At 37.2% G+C, this 18134-nt stretch overlaps 5 protein-coding genes and 1 long non-coding RNA gene across 6 annotated transcripts; 2 read left to right on the plus strand and 4 right to left on the minus strand.

Moving 5' to 3' along the window:
• Positions 1–1453: 1453 nt before the first annotated feature.
• LOC103504842 lies at positions 1454–3995 on the plus strand. Its single transcript, XM_008469141.2, has 3 exons — positions 1454–1467; positions 2694–2906; positions 3809–3995. The coding sequence occupies exons 2-3, from the start codon at positions 2721–2723 to the stop codon at positions 3974–3976; spliced, it is 354 nt and encodes a 117-aa protein (XP_008467363.1). The 5' UTR covers positions 1454–1467; positions 2694–2720; the 3' UTR covers positions 3977–3995.
• Positions 3996–5602: 1607 nt separating this feature from the next.
• Positions 5603–8397, plus strand: LOC108254633. Its single transcript, XM_026820279.1, has 3 exons — positions 5603–6340; positions 6580–7368; positions 8356–8397. The coding sequence occupies exons 1-3, from the start codon at positions 5603–5605 to the stop codon at positions 8395–8397; spliced, it is 1569 nt and encodes a 522-aa protein (XP_026676080.1).
• Positions 8398–9053: 656 nt separating this feature from the next.
• Positions 9054–10072, minus strand: LOC103504843 (myb-like protein D). The gene is made up of 2 exons (XM_008469143.3): positions 9723–10072; positions 9054–9492 (listed from the first exon to the last, which is right to left on the minus strand). Exons 1-2 carry the CDS (start codon positions 9971–9973, stop codon positions 9054–9056), a joined length of 690 nt encoding a protein of 229 aa, XP_008467365.1. The 5' UTR covers positions 9974–10072.
• Positions 10073–10585: 513 nt separating this feature from the next.
• LOC103504844 lies at positions 10586–12644 on the minus strand. The gene is made up of 4 exons (XM_008469144.3): positions 12376–12644; positions 12012–12015; positions 11375–11683; positions 10586–10877 (listed from the first exon to the last, which is right to left on the minus strand). Exons 1-4 carry the CDS (start codon positions 12642–12644, stop codon positions 10704–10706), a joined length of 756 nt encoding a protein of 251 aa, XP_008467366.1. The 3' UTR covers positions 10586–10703.
• Positions 12645–12699: 55 nt separating this feature from the next.
• Positions 12700–13879, minus strand: LOC103504845 (uncharacterized protein DDB_G0290685). Its single transcript, XM_008469145.1, has 2 exons — positions 13374–13879; positions 12700–12982 (listed from the first exon to the last, which is right to left on the minus strand). Exons 1-2 carry the CDS (start codon positions 13877–13879, stop codon positions 12700–12702), a joined length of 789 nt encoding a protein of 262 aa, XP_008467367.1.
• A 3224-nt stretch (positions 13880–17103) lies between these two features.
• Positions 17104–17796, minus strand: LOC113465630. Its single transcript, XR_003390274.1, has 2 exons — positions 17613–17796; positions 17104–17133 (listed from the first exon to the last, which is right to left on the minus strand). It is a non-coding gene; the product is annotated as an uncharacterized LOC113465630 (long non-coding RNA).
• Positions 17797–18134: the final 338 nt, after the last annotated feature.

The following is an 18134-nucleotide window of genomic DNA, read 5'->3' on the forward strand; positions in this document are numbered from 1 at the left end:
GGGGCCAAATTTCTCCAACTTACTCGTAACTTTTGTTTTTAGTACCCGGATCTCTCCAAGCTTTAGTACCCTTTTTTCCAGATTTTCACAGTCTTTTTCACCTGATTTTTTTTCCAGGATTCAAAGACTTCACAATGAACACTGCAAAGTCCGGACTCAGTTTTGGCGAAAAGTTCGCGTTCTGGATGTACAACAAAATGAGGTAAGAGATAACCTACACCAACACGTTATAAACCATTTATGAGATCACATAATACAATTCATAATATCATACTCGCCCATCTGATGAGAGGCATACTACGGGATGGGCATGCTACGACACAGACCACAAGCGTCCAATGTAGCAGTTGTTTCATCGCGTAGACTGAAATACCTATGCTTCCTGGAATATACCTAGTTTTGTTTTGAGGAAAAACTTTTTTTTTTTTTTGTAAATAATACATAGTATGACGTGAGAACTCCTATGTATTGTGGTCTTTAGCCCTAGGGTTTGGCATTTTATTTGTTCAGCACTTCAGAGGTGTTTTACTGATTGTGCTGTCAGCCTCCTAGCTTCATAACAATTAAAACGTTATTCTATGACAGTATTTCATGTTGGAAATGTATTTTCCCATTAATTCGTACTCTACACGGCAAAACTAATCAATCACGCGAGGGACAATGTTCTTTTCAGGTGTTGTAATAAAATAACAAGGTGGTTTTTAAGGAACATTTTACTCTACGAGAAAGAGAGTAGAAAAAAATCGAACATGGACTGAAATACCTATGCTTCCTGGAATATACCTAGTTTTGTTTTGAGGAAAACTTTTTTTTTTTTTGAAAAGAATACATAGTAGGTATTACGTGAAAACTCCTATGTATTGTGGTCTTTAGCCCTAGGGTTTGGCATTTTATTTGATCAGCACTTCAGAGGTGTTTTACTGATTGTGCTGTCAGCCTCCTAGCTTCATAACAAGGATTCATCATCGTCAGTTAGAATGGCTGATCTCAAATTGAAATGTTTGATGATCTCAAATATCAAAGTAAAATAATTCCGTTTATATTTGTGATCTGTGTTTTTATTTGTGCTATTTCTTGTAATGGATTTTGTGCTATTTGTTATTTTAATCTTTTTGGAAGCGTATTTTTTTGCTTTGTGCAGGAGCTATTGCATAGACCACCACGTTCAGGATCTAGGCTAGAATTTAAGTAAATTTAGTAAAAAAAAAAAAAATGGTTGTTAATAATAGTATTGTTATACCTATAAAATAATACATCGTATGCACTTTTTATACACAGCTAAATTGCATAACAATATTGTACATTTTCTTTTAATTTTCATTCTTCCTGGTTTTCAATGCTGGGTTCAAATCCCGTCAACATCAAATCTTAAGTCGTTCCAGAAATGGGTCGACTGTCCCGTACGAGGTACAAAGTTTCTGAGTTAGGTGTGTAGGTACCTAAATTAAGTCACTGCAGGAGATCAATGTAAGTCAAACATTACCTTTATAATATGACTAACCCTCTAGCTTTAAGCATTGGAGCAATAATGGACTTTTTAGTAAAAGGTTGGCGTTGACGCCACAATCAGTTGGCGAGGTCAAAGGCATCCTCTATTATTATGTTTTCAAATTCTCAAATAAATGAGGATGCAATTTCATGCTTGTTGAGATTAAACCCTCTCCCTCCTGTGTTACCCTAAATTAAATAGATTAATAAAATAGATAATAGGTTGTGCTTTGAAGAATAGTATAAGTAGTGACTTTGGTGTTTGTACCTACCTACGAGTAACACCTACCCACATGGGCAAATTAAAAAAAAAAAAAAACATCTGAAAATAATCGTCGTTGTCTGTGTGTAGCAGGCAGGCTAGCAAAATATTTTCAGATTTTCACCCACCTAGGAATTTCTTGCAAAAATGGGAGTGACCGTAGTTGCGTGTACCGTATAATACAAATATAGGTAGGTACTTACCCATCGATAAATACGCAGTTAGGATTTTGTTCATCGTGTAAGGTCTCCCTTATGGTTCGTGCCGAGATGATAGATCTGGCAACACTGAAAAATTCATTTGGAACCGTTAACACACATGCCCGCGAGTGCGCCACAATCAGTTAGCGAGGTCAAAGGCGTCCTCTATTATTATGTTTTCAAATTCTCAAATAAATGAGGATGCAATTTCATGCTTGTTGAGATTAAACCCTCTCCCTCCTGTGTTACTAGATCTTCATGTTTTATTATTATTCCTAAAGGTTTGATAAAGGGAACTGTAACAATGAAAGTCTTGTGGTCTCCAAATCAAAGAGGGAAAGGAGAGGATAGGAATAAGTTAGCTGTTACGGGAACCGAACCAATCTAGCGCTTCTAAGACAGGTGAGCTACCCTCCAACTTACCAAGGTGGGCAATAAGTTTTAATGAATGGTTTCATCTGATTGTATTTTGCAGCAAAGGAAGCAGACCCGTGCTGATCTAATGGAGAACATCACAGTAATGTCTCGTTTTATTATTATTCCTAAAGGTTTGATAGAGGGAACTGTAACAATGAAAGTCTTGTGGTCTCCAAATCGAATAGGGAAAGGACAGGATAGGAATAAGTTAGCTGTTACGGGAACCAAACCAATCTAGCACTTCTAAGGTAGGTACGCTACCCTCCAAGTTACCAAGGTGGGCAATAAGTTTTTAATGAATGGTTTCATCTGATTGTGTTTTGCAGCAAAGAAAGCAGACCCGTGCTGATCTAATGGAGAACATCACAGTAATGTCTCAACTCGCTAGTCAGGATAATAATGATAAACAACATGATGTAGATGAGATAGATAAGAGACTACGCCAGACACAGCTGTGTTCAGAGCTAGATGGACAGGTAGCGGATAAAGTGCGAGCCAAGCAACGAGCTAAACAAGTCAGTGGCGACTTTCATGAGACGGTAAGATATTATATCTTACTTAGATTTATCTTCTTCTTTTACTGCGTCTTTTCCCACTCAAGTGGGGTCGACGTTTTGAATCAACCTCTTCCATGCGCCTCGGTTTTGGGCGTGGCTAACTTCCAACTTCTTCTCTTAGATTTATATAACTGCTTATATATATCTTAGACTGCTTATATATATATATATCTAAGATATATATAAGCAGTCTATGGGCAGACTATGGGCAATCGGCATTGCTTGAAACATGGATGAACTTTTTTTTTTTTTACAAAAATTCTGTTTAGAAACATCGCAGGTTGAACGTCTCTGGTGCTCAATAACAGGTAATCACGTTGAATGATTGAATTTTTATCAAGCTGCCAGTGATGCTTGACAAGCCGCCTGTCAAGCATGCTTGAACGTGTGTGAGGAGCATTACAATGGGGGGCATGAAAGACTGCTGATACCTTAGCAGTTAAAACCCCGGGGCTATAATCTCATGTAACTTCTGAGAATGCTTGGACTGTCTGTGTATAAATAGTAATCAAGCATGGTGGCATTCATTACTATCATTATTTTCAAGTTGGAAAAAAAAAGAAAAAAAAATCAGAGGTAGCATGTTATTATAACAAGAAAATAAATAATAATAGTACTTATTTATACTGCTTGCATAGGACTGAAAAGTCTCTTTACTCCAGCAGTAGGCTACTACTATTACTGTGGTCAAATTCTCAAATTAAATTGAGAATAAAATTCCATACCTCGGCTGGGATTGAACCCATGCCCTCCTGTTTACCAGGCGAGCGCCTTGACCACTACACCACCGAGGTAGGTAAATGTCCAGGCCTTTATGGCTGCTACTCACACATGTCCCAAATCAAACCCCCTATTATATCATATGTTTTTGTTTCCTCTTTCAGTGGATCTGGGGTAGCGATCCTACCAGACAGCAAGACGAGAAGTTGAGGAAGCAAAGAGAAGTAGCTGACTATAACCGAGCTACTGTTGTAGAACATGAAGCACAGAGGAGAGCACAGAGACATTGTAATGATATGCAGGACAATGCTGATGAGATTGCGTTCAAGTAAGTTAACTTGAGTTGAGCGTGGTTAGGATCTGGATGGATGACCATTTAGGCTCCCTATGTGGTGCTAGGTGATAAGATGAGGCCTGTTTCAAAAGAGCAAAATCTAAAGTTCTTTATTGAATCTCCTTGATAGTGAGCCAGTTGACATTAAGGTTAGTGACTCTGAACCTTGATTATTATTTTTAAGAAATATTACTTTCTATTACTACAGTATAGCGAGCTATACTAGTTTTTTGTTCATCAAGGAACCAAACATCCAATCTTCTTTTTCTTTGCCTTTTCCTGTGTACAGACGGGGCCGGTGGTTTTCGTCAGCCTCTCAATCAGTCCTAACTAGCGTGATTGCTTAGGGCTGACATTTGGTTTTGGCTACAAATTTTACGAGTGGATGCCCTTCGCACTCAACCTTATACTAGTTTTTTGTTCTCATCAAGGAAACATCCAATCTTCTTTTTCTTTGCCTTTTCCTGTGTACAGACGGGGCCGGTGGTTTTCGTCAGCCTCTTAATCAGTCCTAACTAGCGTGATTGCTTAGGGCTGACATTTGGTTTTGGCTACAAATTTTACGAGTGGATGCCCTTCGCACTCAACCTTGCCTGTGGTAATAGTCGAATAGATATTGGAAACAGTATCAACATGGATATGGAACCAATGGACCGTACAAATGCAGAACTCTACATGAAAAATAATATAGACATCATAGATACGAATCTAAAAACAAAACCAACCGAGGAAAGTTTCGCGAGTAAAATTGACAATGGAACTCTTGCTTTTCCAAAAGATGACGATGGTATAAGCTTACCGAACGAACTGAAGGAACGATGTGCAGAAAAAGTACCACCGTCTAGCAATGGAAGAAAAGAAGAAACTGTAGGGAAAATATTGACCTGTGGTAATAGTCGAATAGATAATGGAAACAGTATCAACATGCATATGGAACCAATGGACCGTACAAATGCAGAACTCTACATGAAAAATAATATAGACACCATAGATACGAATCTAAAAACAAAACCAACCGAGGAAAGTTTCGCGAGTAAAATTGACTTACCGAACGAACTGAAGGAACGATGTGCAGAAAAAGTACCACCGTCTAGCAATGGAAGAAAAGAAGAAACTGTAGGGAAAATATTGAACTTCCAACAGTTTCTAAACAACAAGAGAAACGCTAAAAACAGGACACCAGCCGCGAAAAAATCCATCACATTTCCTGCAACTCAAAAGTGTGAGGTAAAAAACAGGAAATCTACTGCGAGTAACAAACAAGCTAGTGAAAGAACCACAGCGCCCAATTGAGGCGAATTTCAGTATTGTCAGTAAAAATGAGTTTGGTCAAACATACCAATATCCAAATGCTACCAACAGAGAATCCACTAGTCGAGACAGATATAACAACAAGAGCTATTCCAAGTCTAACTTCAAAGCACCTCAAAATGTTGAAAAGAAGAGCAATCTTTCCAAAGACAGACCGTGTTCACAGTCTAAAATTGAAATTAAAAAGGTGAAGTACCCTTTGTTTCCTGATTTCATCAATTTTGAAGAACCTTCCAAAACTGGGAACTTGGCAAATGCATCCACTAAAACCGCCGGACTTATAACGCCTATAAAATCATTGACAGCACCAATAATGCCGACAACAACATCCTCTGTAACAGCAGCACCAAAAATATCTGCAATCGCTAATGAGGCTGCACAACCTACGACTTTGCCCACAACAACCAGCTGTGAAACTGAAGAACTTTTTAACCCACCTGACCTTACTAATGAGAAAATCGCAGAACCTTTTACTCTAGCAACAGAACCTTCTACTCTTCCTACCTGTGGTAATAGTCGAATAGATAATGGAAACAGTATCAACATGCATATGGAACCAATGGACCGTACAAATGCAGAACTCTACATGAAAAATAATATAGACACCATAGATACGAATCTAAAAACAAAACCAACCGAGGAAAGTTTCGCGAGTAAAATTGACAATGGAACTCTTGCTTTTCCAAAAGATGACGATGGTATAAGCTTACCGAACGAACTGAAGGAACGATGTGCAGAAAAAGTACCACCGTCTAGCAATGGAAGAAAAGAAGAAACTGTAGGGAAAATATTGAACTTCCAACAGTTTCTAAACAACAAGAGAAACGCTAAAAACAGGACACCAGCCGCGAAAAAATCCATCACATTTCCTGCAACTCAAAAGTGTGAGGTAAAAAACAGGAAATCTACTGCGAGTAACAAACAAGCTAGTGAAAGAACAACAGCGCCCACCAATGTAAAGAAGAGAGCTTCTAGTAACAATACAAATCCCGGTAGTAGGAAGACAAGTGCCACTAATCCTTCGAAACAACTTAGCGATAAACCAAAAGCGGTAAAACATAAACTTGTGTTCAAGCAGACGCAAGATATAAATAACCGGTTGTAGGAAAACAAATGCCACTAATCCTTCGAAACAACTTAGCGATAAACCAAAAGCGGTAAAACATAAACTTGTGTTCAAGCAGACGCAAGATATAAATAACTGGTAGTAGGAAGACAAATGCCACTAATCCTTCGAAACAACTTAGTGATAAACCAAAAGCGGTAAAACATAAACTTGTGTTCAAGCAGACGCAAGATATAAATAACACAGAACCAACTGAGCCCCAACAAACTGTATTAGATTCAAGTAAACCACTTGGAAATGAAACCAATGAAGTCACCAGTAGTCCACATCACAGGGTATTGAAATTTGAAAACGAAGATGAAATTCTATTCGTCCAAACACAAACTCAACCTGAATCTCAGCTAACAAGCTTAGATATAAAACCGGAATCAATCAAAAAACTTACTGTACGGTTTTCCAACCCGAAAAAATCTAAACTCTGTGTTCCTTCCCTTAACACAAATAGTGATTCTCAGAGTGGGAAACTTGGTATTAAGAAACCGAACGGTAAATTTAAGACCAAATTCATTCCTCCTATAAGGAAAGATATTCTGGAGCTTATTAGGCATGATGGAAAGATAAGTAGTCAGAAATTGGATACTCAAATGACTAACAATGAAGTGATGGATACACAGAAATATGCTGAATCTTGTCCTACTCGGTCTTCACCTCAAGACACTCAATCAAGGAATGATAGAGAGGGGGAAAACAGTTTCGAAGACTCAAACTTGAAAGGACAAATTCTATTGAACAATAAAATCCTAGAGAACGATGCTCAAAATATTAACAGAGAAATCCTAGATCACAATCAAAACTTGTACTGTGAAAAACTTGTAGACAATCAATCAAGTGAAATGCTAGAGGATAACCAAAATTTGAACCTTCAGAATCAAAGAGAATCAATCATGGATCAAGATCAAGTCATGTCTCAGCCTCACTCACTAAGAGAGCTTCTAGTAACAATACAAATCCCGGTAGTAGGAAGACAAATGCCACTTATCCTTCGAAACAACTTAGCGATAAACCAAAAGCGGTAAAACATAAACTTGTGTTCAAGCAGACGCAAGATATAAATAACACAGAACCATTTGAACGATGGTGAAAAAAGATAAAATTAAAGAAGATTTTTCCTCATATAACAAATTAACAAACCATTTTGAGTTTGCGTGCTTATATTACCAGTAAAATAATAGCCCGAAAAGCTGACATCATCAAAGAAGATTTTTGTGTTTTAATTAAAATAGGTAACTATAAAAATACTTTAATGTCCTTCTTCTGAGTTTTACCAACGTGTTTTCAACTACTTAATCCCAAATATTTTGCGAGAAATCCATCTGAAAGAAGATTTTTATTTTTCCTCATATAACAAACCATTTTGAGTTTGCGTTGCGACTTGCGTGCATATTACCAGTAAAATAACAGCACGAAAAGCTGACATCATCATCATCAAAGAAGATTTTTGTGTTTTAATTAAAATAGGTAATTATAAAAATACTTTAATAATAGTGCTTATTTATACTGCTCGCATAGGATTGAAAAGTCCCTTTACTTTAATGTCCTTCTTCTGAGTTTTACCAACGTGTTTTCAACTACTTAATCCCAAATATTTTGCGAGAAATCCATCTGATTTCCATTCAGATGGATGAAAACAACAATGTTCCTGAACAGAGAAAAAGTCAGACTATTACAAGACATGAGATGAGAAATTATGTGCCTTCACAGGAGTTATTGCGGTACTTTGAGTTTATGAACAAGAGAACTTCTTATCAACAACACCAGTCAGACACAAGGTAAAATTATTTGAGATTATTCAACACAGTATTACCTAATATCCAATGTAAGTAGGTATGTACTTTCAAATCCTTATTTGAAGTTCTATTTATTCTCCTATCTCAAAAAGCTTCAAAGTAGACTGCATACTTACCTGATGATTAATCTATTTTTCGTTTTCTCCTTTTCAGGAACAGAGAAAATCACAACAACAGAAACCACCAGTTATCTGAATTACAATTATCAACAACACCAGTCAGACACAAGGTAAAGTTATTTGAGATTATTCAACACAGTATTACCTAATATCCAATGTAAGTAGGTATGTGGTATTGCAATCGGTCCAAATTTTTATACCTGGTTTCTAGTTACTACTAGAAGGTAGATTTGCCTGTGTTTACGTGTTACTTACGCTCTCATTGCTTCTCCATTACAGAGATTAGAAAAGCTATCCGCCCTGTACGAGCACCCTGATGATATTGATCTGACAGTAGGAGGTTCTCTAGAGGCCCACGTACCCGGTACACTGGCTGGACCTACCTTCCTTAGTTAATATTATGCCAGCCACTCACGCTCAGATTGTCTCACAGACCGCGGTCTATGAGACAATCTGAACGTGTAGGGCGGAAAAGGCTTCAGACTCAGTCTCTTAGACTGTCACATCTGAGACTCTTAGACTGTCGCATCTGAGACTCTTAGACTGTCGCATCTGAGACTCTTAGACTGTCGCATCTGAGACTCTTAGACTCTACCTTCCTGTGTCTCCTGATGGAACAATTCTACAGAACCAGAGTGTCTGACAGATACTGGTACGAGAGAGAAGGACAATTCACTCCAGGTATGTTCAAACCCCTCTAAGAGGACTAAAAATGCACTGAAACTGAAATCTTTAACCCTTCTTCGTATTGTAACTAGTAAGCAACACTTCTTCCTCCCTATCCAGAGATTGGTTTGAAGATTTCTTCTCCAGAATTTTTCTTAGTTTGTCCAGCGTGTAGTGTTTGGCTTGCGGTACTGTTTTGTAGCCTTCTTCTAGATAGTAGTCGAATTTGGGTCGCTCTGCCTTATCGTCAGATTGGTTTCCTGTCTCCCACTGCTGTGTATTTAGCAAGGCACTGTCCGTGTTATTTCGTTCACTATAAGCTTGAATGTTAGAGTTGGCTTCATTGTAACTCGTCATATCCTGGTTGTTTCTGTACACTTCAACATTTGTATTGTGTGTGGAGTCATTTCCGTCATAACTCTGGTTATTAAAAGTTCTATCATTCTCGTCATATCCTTCACCTCTGTTACTACTTGCGTTATAAACAATGGTATTTTCGTTATATCTTCCACTAGCAAGGCACTGTCCGTGTTATTTCGTTCACTATAAGCTTGAATGTTAGAGTTGGCTTCATTGTAACTCATCATATCCTGGTTGTTTCTGTACACTTCAACATTTGTATTGTGTGTGGAGTCATTTCCGTCATAACTCTGGTTATTGAAAGTTCTATCATTCTCGTCATATCCTTCACCTCTGTTACTACTTGCGTTAGAAACAATGGCATTTTCGTTATATCTTCCAGAACTTCCACCATTTCCGTTATAAACGTCGCTCTTATTGTTATATCTTTCACTGTTGTTTCTATTTTCATTATACAATTCGTCACTTGTACTGTTGATATTGTTTGTATGAATATCTTCCTCTTCAGCCATTTCCGTTATAAACGCCGCTCTTATCGTTATATCTTTCACTGTTGTTTCTATTTTCATTATACAATTCGTCACTTGTACTGTTGATATTGTTTGTATGAATATCTTCCTCTTCATCACAGTTCCTCATAGTATTGAGTCGTCTCATATGCATATCTGCTACTCCTGATCTGTTTTCATCTTGTGTCACTTCCCTCCTGTGGGTGCGAGGTTTGAGGCGACCCTTCTTTAGAAATATAACTTGGTAAATAAAGGCCTTCTAGGACACGACAATGTAGGGTTGGGACATCGACATCGATGTTTTGAAAACATCGATACATCGGAACAAAAACATCGATGTCAACATCGATGTTTTTGACCCAGAAAACCACAACATTTTATTTTAAGTTTAGTGTGATTCTTGGTGAATCAAAAATGTCATGTAATGAAACAAGTGCTACATTAGGCTCATGGGTTTGTGTTGTTTGGTGGTTCGAGTCCAAGTACAGTCATAAAATTTAAGGCGATAATTTGATAGACATTAGAAATCAAATCCAAACTAAAAATCAAATAAATAGAAGCAAGCACATTACCTGTCAGTGAATGCTACATTCATTTCATCCATATTGTACTGCTTTTCTTTATCCGTCCAGAAAACTACAACATTTAAAGTAAAGTGTGATTCTTGGCAAATCAAAAATGTCATGTAATGAAACAAGTGCTACATTAGACTCACGGGGTTTGTGTTGTTTGGTGGTTCGAGTCCAAGTACAGTCATAAAATTTAAGGCGATAATTTGATAGACATTAGAAATCAAATCTAAACTAAATAATCTAAATTAAAAATCAAATAAATAGAAGCAAGCACATTACCTGTCAGTGAATGCTACATTCATTTCATCCATATTGTACTGCTTTTCTTTATCCGATATCATCTTCTTCCGTGTTACTTCTTGCCAGTGAGGTGGTTTAGTAGGATACATAGTCCTGTTCTTATCGAATGGTCTCGCCACTCCTTCACTACTCTCTGTGTTACTAGACGTCTGGAATAAATAAAAAAAAAAGTCTAAATAGGCGTCCACAACAGAGAACCGACCATCGACCATAGCCTAGTATTGACCCAAGAGAAAATAAACAAACCATGCTAATAAATTTATTTATTTTATTTATTTATTTAATATACCTTATTTATACTGTCGGCTAAGACTAAAAAAAAATAGAAGCGTCTTCAATGGAGCTTTGAGACCCTCGCATAAAATGAAGACCTAGGGTAGATGGTCCATGGTCTATGGTCCCCTTAATGGACGCACACTTAGTCACATCTGAAAATATTTAAAAAATATATTTCAACTTTCAACCCAATGAATACTGATATGTTGTTTGGTACAGTAATGAATTGGGCATGTGATCGAGTTTTGGACCTTAACTGTTGAACATTCTATAACATCTTCTTGAAACAAGGTACTTCTTTTTCATTTTAATTTATTTCCCCTTGTCACCAGTTAGTGGATGTGCGTACTTACTTGTGGACTTGACTTACATGGATACTATTCTCAGCTTGTGTTGTATTTACTCCTGTACTATCTTCTTCCCTATAATGATATCTTCCATCTTCTCTCTCATCCCATTCAGGATCAAACTCTTCACTATCCAAGCTAGGTCGATGATGACCAAGTTGAGCTCTATCGTTTCTAAGACTGGGTCGATCATTTCTAAGACTGGATCGATCATTTCTAAGACCGAGTCGATCATTTCGTTCAAAGTTGTCACTCTGTGTTTCAGAATATTGGTCACTCACTGAGCCTTGGTTTGGTTTGAGTCGTCGCCATTTACCATCGAAAAAAAAAAACTTAATCAAGTAAAATCGTAGAAAAATCTAAATTCTAAATTAATAATTCACTAAAGTTTTTGAATGTAGATGATCAAAGAATCAAAGTGTTTGAAAATTATATATAGCAATGGCGAATTTCATTTCAAAATAAATCTCCATCCACTCAATCCAGAACGGAAAAGTTAAAAAGGAGAGAAAAAATAGACTTCACCCCAAAAAAAGGACAAAAGTCTCCACTGAGAAAAGTAAGGAAAATAGAATACAAAAGTGAAATACTATTCTATTCCCTGGATTCGAACCCAACTCCCTATAAGGGAATTAGAAAAAAAAATACTTAGAATAAAACATTCCTGAAATAAGAATACTATGAGGAAGAGAACAGTCTAAATTTTGAAGGAAAAAAACTTAATCAAGTAAAATCGTAGTAAAAATCTAAATTCATAATTAATAATTCATTAAAGTTTTTGAATGTAGATGATCAAAGAATCAAAGTGTTTGAAAATTATGTATAGCAATGGCGAATTTCATTTCAAAATAAATCTCCATCCAGAACGGAAAAGTTAAAAAGGAGAGAAAAAATAGACTTCACCCCAAAAAAAGGATAAAAGTCTCCACTGAGAAGAGTAAGGAAAATAGAATACACAACACAAGTGAAATACTATTCCCTGGATTCGAACCCAGTACCTTCCGCCCAGGGATCCCCCACTCACCTATCAGCTCGTGCCTCTGCTTCATTTCTCTTCTTCTCCATCTCCGCCTGATATCTCTGCCGTTCTATCTCAGCTGCATAAGCTGGCTTACGAGTATGCATAGTTCTGTTTAGATCAAAGCTAGGTCGGTCTTGATTCACATCACAGGGTTGATTTGACTCGCTTGTATCTTCATTAGATTTATTTTCAATTTTTTCACGACTGTCTTGACTGAATTCGCCCAGCTTTTTCCAATCGTCTGTATCTTGATGATTCACTTCAGTTGCCATTTGATTCGAATGATCAGTCTCCAGTTTCCTTGACACTTCACTCCTGTTTGTATCTTCACTCTGGTCTTGTCTCTCTGTTTGACTCCCATCCGATGCGCTGTGTGTTAGGTCGGTCTTCATTCACATCACTGGGTTGATTTGACTCGCTTGCATCTTGATTCGATTTACTTTGAATTTCTTCACGTCTGTCTTGATTGAATTCGCCCAGCTTTTTCCAATCGTCTGTATCTTGATGATTCACTTCAGTTGCCATTTGATTGGAATGATCTGTCTCCAGTTTCCTTGACACTTCACTCCTGTTTGTATCTTCACTCTGGTCTTGTCTCTCTGTTTGACTCCTACTTAGAATAAAACATTACTGAAATAAGAATACTATGAGGAAGAGAACAGTCTAAATTTTGAAGGGAAAAAAAACCTAATCAAGTAAAATCGTAGTAAAAATCTAAATTCTAAATTAATAATTCACTAAAGTTTTTGAACGTAGATGATCAAAGAATCAAAGTGTTTGAAAATTATGTATAGCAATGGCGAATTTCATTTCAAAATAAATCTCCATCCACTCAATCCAGAACGGAAAAGTTAAAAAGGAGAGAAAAAATAGACTTCACCCCAAAAAAAGGACAAAAGTCTCCACTGAGAAAAGTAAGGAAAATAGAATACAAAAGTGAAATACTATTCTATTCCCTGGATTCGAACCCAGTACCTTCCGCCCAGGGATCCCCCACTCACCTATCAGCTCGTGCCTCTGCTTCATTTCTCTTCTTCTCCATCTCCGCCTGATATCTCTGCCGTTCTATCTCAGCTGCATAAGCTGGCTTACGAGTATGCATAGTTCTGTTTAGATCAAAGCTAGGTCGGTCTTGATTCACATCACAGGGTTGATTTGACTCGCTTGTATCTTCATTAGATTTATTTTCAATTTTTTCACGACTGTCTTGACTGAATTCGCCCAGCTTTTTCCAATCGTCTGTATCTTGATGATTCACTTCAGTTGCCATTTGATTCGAATGATCAGTCTCCAGTTTCCTTGACACTTCACTCCTGTTTGTATCTTCACTCTGGTCTTGTCTCTCTGTTTGACTCCCATCCGATGCGCTGTGTGAACTTGATCTCTTAGCATGATGAAGTCCCCATAGACTTGCTTTGTCCATGCTTAGACAGGTGTCGAGTTTCTTCACAGTAGCACTACTAATGCCTGGGAACTCACTGGGAGTGTTTGGTGATTTGATTTCCATTTTCTTTATGGTATTATTGCTACTCCTTGTGCTTCGGAATTCATTTTGGCTGTCTAGTGCTTCTGCTTGTAGGTCACTGCTTTGCTGGGTCACTTGATTTGATTTTTGGCTGCTTATTTCACTTAGAGCCTAGGTACCTATGTAGATAGTATTACTCAACATTACCTGTGGTTGTGATTATCCTCTGCTACTCGAAGAAGATAATTTTTGAAGACAGTAGAAGAAGTAGAAATGTAGACTTTAGTCTAGAAAGTCCTGTACCGCTATAGATAAGGAAAAAAACAAATTCTTTATCAAATTTCACAAACTTATCACTCCTCTACCCTTTCATGTGCTGATCTTGGAAGAAAAATTATTTTTAAAATTTAGCGCTTTTTTTTCCAGCACGAACGAAGGTCGAATCTGGCACGAACCGCGAGGGCGACAACCGGCAACACTGTACAAAATGTGCTTCAGGGTGTGTTTATGAACAGGGCTGAGATGAGCTCGGACGACGTGAGATAGCTGTCCCGGCGGCAATTTTTAAAATTCATTTTTAATGAATGCATCGGTTTCCAATTGATCACTGAAGTTAAGCAACGTTGAGCGTGGTTAGTGTTCCGAATGGGTGACCATCTGGGCAATTACAAATGCAGAAGACCTTTTCTTTTAAGTGATTTGAAGTAATAACAAATGACAGTTTCTAATTAGAATATTGATGCAGGACGTTAGATGCAAATAAAATATGTATGCCATTTCATCTTGTTTATTTGTGGGACTAGTTATTCAGGGGACAGTAAAGGTAGTTTTCAGTCTGATTCTGACAGGATAAACAAGGTATATTCTATTCTATTTCAGGAAAGTGGAATCATATTGGGAGCAGAGTTCCAGACATGAAGTTGAAATTGTGCCTTCACAGGAGTTATTGCGGTACTTTGAGTTTACGAACAAGAGAACTTCTTATCAACAACACCAGTCAGACACAAGGTAAAGTTATTTGAGATTATTCAACACAGTATTACCTAATATCCAATGTAAGTATGTACTTCACTGGTCGCTACTCGATTAAAGTAGCTACTCAACGGGCAGGAATCAAACGCACGACTTAGCGCTTACAAGGCAGGCGCACTAACTTCCAAAGCAATTAGTTTATTAGACCCTAGTGTTGTTGGACCGAAAGTTGGTACACAAAAGTCACCTAATAATCATCATCCACACAGAAAAAAAGCACGTTAATATCTCCATTATCTATTCATCAAGATACACGAGTTTTTGTAAAATCCTTCCAATATTAATAGAAAATAGGAAGAATTTTTAAAAGAAATTAAACACCTTGAACCTGATTTCCTTTCATCTTGAGGTTCTTCTTAAATAAAAGAATAGAGAGATTTCGCATCCTATTTTGTAAAATCTCGATACCCATGTTTTTTTTTATCTCTTCATTTAACCATACTAAGATACTGAGATCACCTGTATACCAACCTTGGTTCCAATAACACTAGCACTAGGATGTCTAGTCACTACTCTGTTCTATCAGGATAAAATTGATTCAAGCAGATTCCTCATGATATCTATCCTCTAGATTTTCTACTTTCTGAGTTCTCGGTTTAAGTCGTCTCCACTTTCCATCGTACATTGATCTACAAATCAAATCCAGATACAATCAACACCTTGCCATACAGAATGTGATATTAACGCGATGGTAGTGTTGAGAAATTGAATCGTGTGAACAGGGCTTTTAGTACACAGCCATTGGAGTGAGTCGACTCGCAGCAAGATGCGGGAAATTTTGAATTTGGTTTTAGGAGAAGTTAAAATGTGCTATACGAAACTTAGTAGAATAAGATCTAAAGTTGTAAAAGTTTTAGACCCTAGTGTTGTTGGACCGAAAGTTGGTACACAAAAGTCACCTAATAATCATCATCCACACACAAAAAGCACATTAATATCTCCATTATCATCTCCATTATCTATTCATCAAGATACACGAGTTTTTGTAAAATCCTTCCAATATTAATAGAAAATAGGAAGAATTTTTAAAAGAAATTAAACACCTTGAACCTGATTTCCTTTCATCTTGAGGTTCTTCATAAAAGAATAGAGAGATTTCGCATCATATTTTGTAAAATCCCGATACCCATGTTTTTTTTTTAATCTCTTCATTTACCCATACTAAGATACTGAGATCACCTGTATACCAACCTTGGTTCCAATAACACTAGCACTAGGATGTCTAGTCACTACTCTGTTCTATCAGGATAAAATTGATTCAAGCAGATTCCTCATGATATCTATCCTCTAGATTTTCTACTCTCTGAGTTCTCGGTTTAAGTCGTCTCCACTTTCCATCGTACATTGATCTACAAATCAAATCCAGATACAATCAACACCTTGCCATACAGAATGTGATATTAACGCGATGGTAGGATGTTAGAGAAAAGAAGGTGTTTCACCACCGCGCCGTTTTTATTTCGTAGCAATGAAACAAGTTACAATGCTGAAGACGCTTCTGGAATTTGGACCCAAAACGTCCAGTACAAAACAACTTCAAGCCCAGAAAACCACAACATTTTATTTTAAGTTTAGTGTGATTCTTGGTGAATCAAAAATGTCATGTAATGACTATGCTAAGAACTATTAAGAGTCACTCTTTCTGCTATTAAGAGTCTGGCCTACAGTAAAGGAGGAAAATGAACCTCAAGTCTCCCCCTTCAGAAACTCATATTGTGATAATGACCATAAGTATCTTCCCATAACAGACACACCTGCATTAGTCAGAATCTGAATCTTAATAGAAAAAATTATTACTTACCTTTCATGCAACTCGTAGGATTTATCTAAATCCATGAAGTTAGCTCTCATTGCATGGAATTCATCTGCATCCACGTCAGGTGATATCGCTTCATTTTCGTTCTGATAAACACTCCCCGACTCACTAAAGTCCTTGAGATACTCCTTCCTGTTTTCAATCCCAGGCAGAGTATCTCTCCTTTTTTTGATTTTCTCTGGTACTTGCAAGATTTTGAAATCATCATTGGATTTGGCAGAATATGTTCTCTGACTTGATAGTGTGAGGTGTGAAATACATTTATTCAGATTCAGGCGGATGAGTTGAGTTTGCAATGGTCTGGCATACATTGATCTTACTTTTGTTAAAAAAGAAGGTGTTTCACCACCGCGCCGTTTTTATTTCGTAGCAATGAAACAAGTTACAATGCTGAAGACGCTTCTGGAATTTGGACTACTTTTGTTTCTCACACAGAAATGAACAAGAGCTGTAACAAATTTTGATAAGATTTAGAGCTGACACAAGGGTTTGGTATGTAGGTATTTGCTAAGAGATAATCTTGAATCTCATCAGAGTCCAGAAAACCACAACATTTTATTTTAGGTTTAGTGTGATTCTTGGTGAATCAAAAATGTCATGTAATGAAACAAGTGCTACATTAGGCTCATGGGTTTGTGTTGTTTGGTGGTTCCTCACTTACTTTTGTTTCTCACACAGAAATGAACAAGAACTGTAACAAATTTTGATAAGATTTAGAGCTGACACAAGGGTTTGGTATGTAGGTATTTGCTAAGAGATAATCTTGAATCTCATCAGAGGAAGGCCTCTATACCTTCTCAATGAGTTCTACAGGTGACTGAAGTACTGATATCTTGTAATGTCTAACAAAATTACAACAGTAACAAATCTATCTTGCACCCATTTCAGAGCCTAGGTACCTATGTAGATAGTATTACTCAACATTACCTGTGGTTGTGATTATCCTCTGCTACTCAAAGAAGATAATTTTTGAAGACAGTAGAAGAAGTAGAAATGTAGGCGTTAGTCTAGAAAGTCCTGTACCGCCATAGATAAGGGAAAAAAACACAAATTCTTTATCAAATTTCACAAACTTATCACTCCTTAAGTCCTCTGCCCTTTCATGTGCTGATCTTGGAAGAAATAAGAAAAATTATTTTTAAAATTTAGCGCTTTTTTTCCAGCACGAACGAAGGTCGAATCTGGCACGAACCGCGAGGGCGACAACCGGCAACACTGTACAAAATGTGCTTCACTTTTCATCTCACGTCGTCCGAGCTCATCTCAGCCCTGTTCATAAACACACCCTCATGAGAATCAAGACTTTTTCACCTTCTTGGTTACCATGACAACCGTCGTTTTATCGTTAAAAATTTTTGATTTGTTTTTTGCTTTTTTGGTTTTGGGGAAAAAAAATTCATTTTACTTAAAATTTAAAAGAAGTGTTGCAAGTTGCAAGATTTTTATCAA

The sequence above is a fragment of the Diaphorina citri genome, unplaced genomic scaffold (genome assembly GCF_000475195.1).
Source record: "Diaphorina citri unplaced genomic scaffold, Diaci psyllid genome assembly version 1.1 scaffold135, whole genome shotgun sequence".
In the NCBI taxonomy this organism is placed as follows: Eukaryota; Metazoa; Arthropoda; class Insecta; order Hemiptera; family Psyllidae; genus Diaphorina; species Diaphorina citri.

Excerpts from the sequence above, each read along its gene's own strand:
- LOC103504844 (XM_008469144.3), bottom strand. The coding sequence starts at position 12,644 with ATGGCAACTGAAGTGAATCATCAAGATACAGACGATTGGAAAAAGCTG. Across the intron at positions 10,878-11,374 it reads AAGCTGAGAATAGTATCCAT|ACGTCTAGTAACACAGAGAG; the intron begins GTAAGTCAAGTC and ends TATTTATTCCAG.
- LOC103504843 (XM_008469143.3), bottom strand. The coding sequence starts at position 9,973 with ATGAAGAGGAAGATATTCATACAAACAATATCAACAGTACAAGTGACG. Across the intron at positions 9,493-9,722 it reads AATGGTGGAAGTTCTGGAAG|ATATAACGAAAATACCATTG; the intron begins ATATAACGAAAA and ends TGCTAGTGGAAG.
- LOC103504845 (XM_008469145.1), bottom strand. The coding sequence starts at position 13,879 with ATGGAAATCAAATCACCAAACACTCCCAGTGAGTTCCCAGGCATTAGT. Across the intron at positions 12,983-13,373 it reads GCAGAGGCACGAGCTGATAG|GAGTCAAACAGAGAGACAAG; the intron begins GTGAGTGGGGGA and ends TATTCTAAGTAG.
- LOC108254633 (XM_026820279.1), top strand. The coding sequence starts at position 5,603 with ATGCCGACAACAACATCCTCTGTAACAGCAGCACCAAAAATATCTGCA. Across the intron at positions 6,341-6,579 it reads TTAGCGATAAACCAAAAGCG|ACGCAAGATATAAATAACAC; the intron begins GTAAAACATAAA and ends GTGTTCAAGCAG. Across the intron at positions 7,369-8,355 it reads TAGTAACAATACAAATCCCG|GAACAGAGAAAATCACAACA; the intron begins GTAGTAGGAAGA and ends TCTCCTTTTCAG.
- LOC103504842 (XM_008469141.2), top strand. The coding sequence starts at position 2,721 with ATGGAGAACATCACAGTAATGTCTCAACTCGCTAGTCAGGATAATAAT. Across the intron at positions 2,907-3,808 it reads GTGGCGACTTTCATGAGACG|TGGATCTGGGGTAGCGATCC; the intron begins GTAAGATATTAT and ends TTCCTCTTTCAG.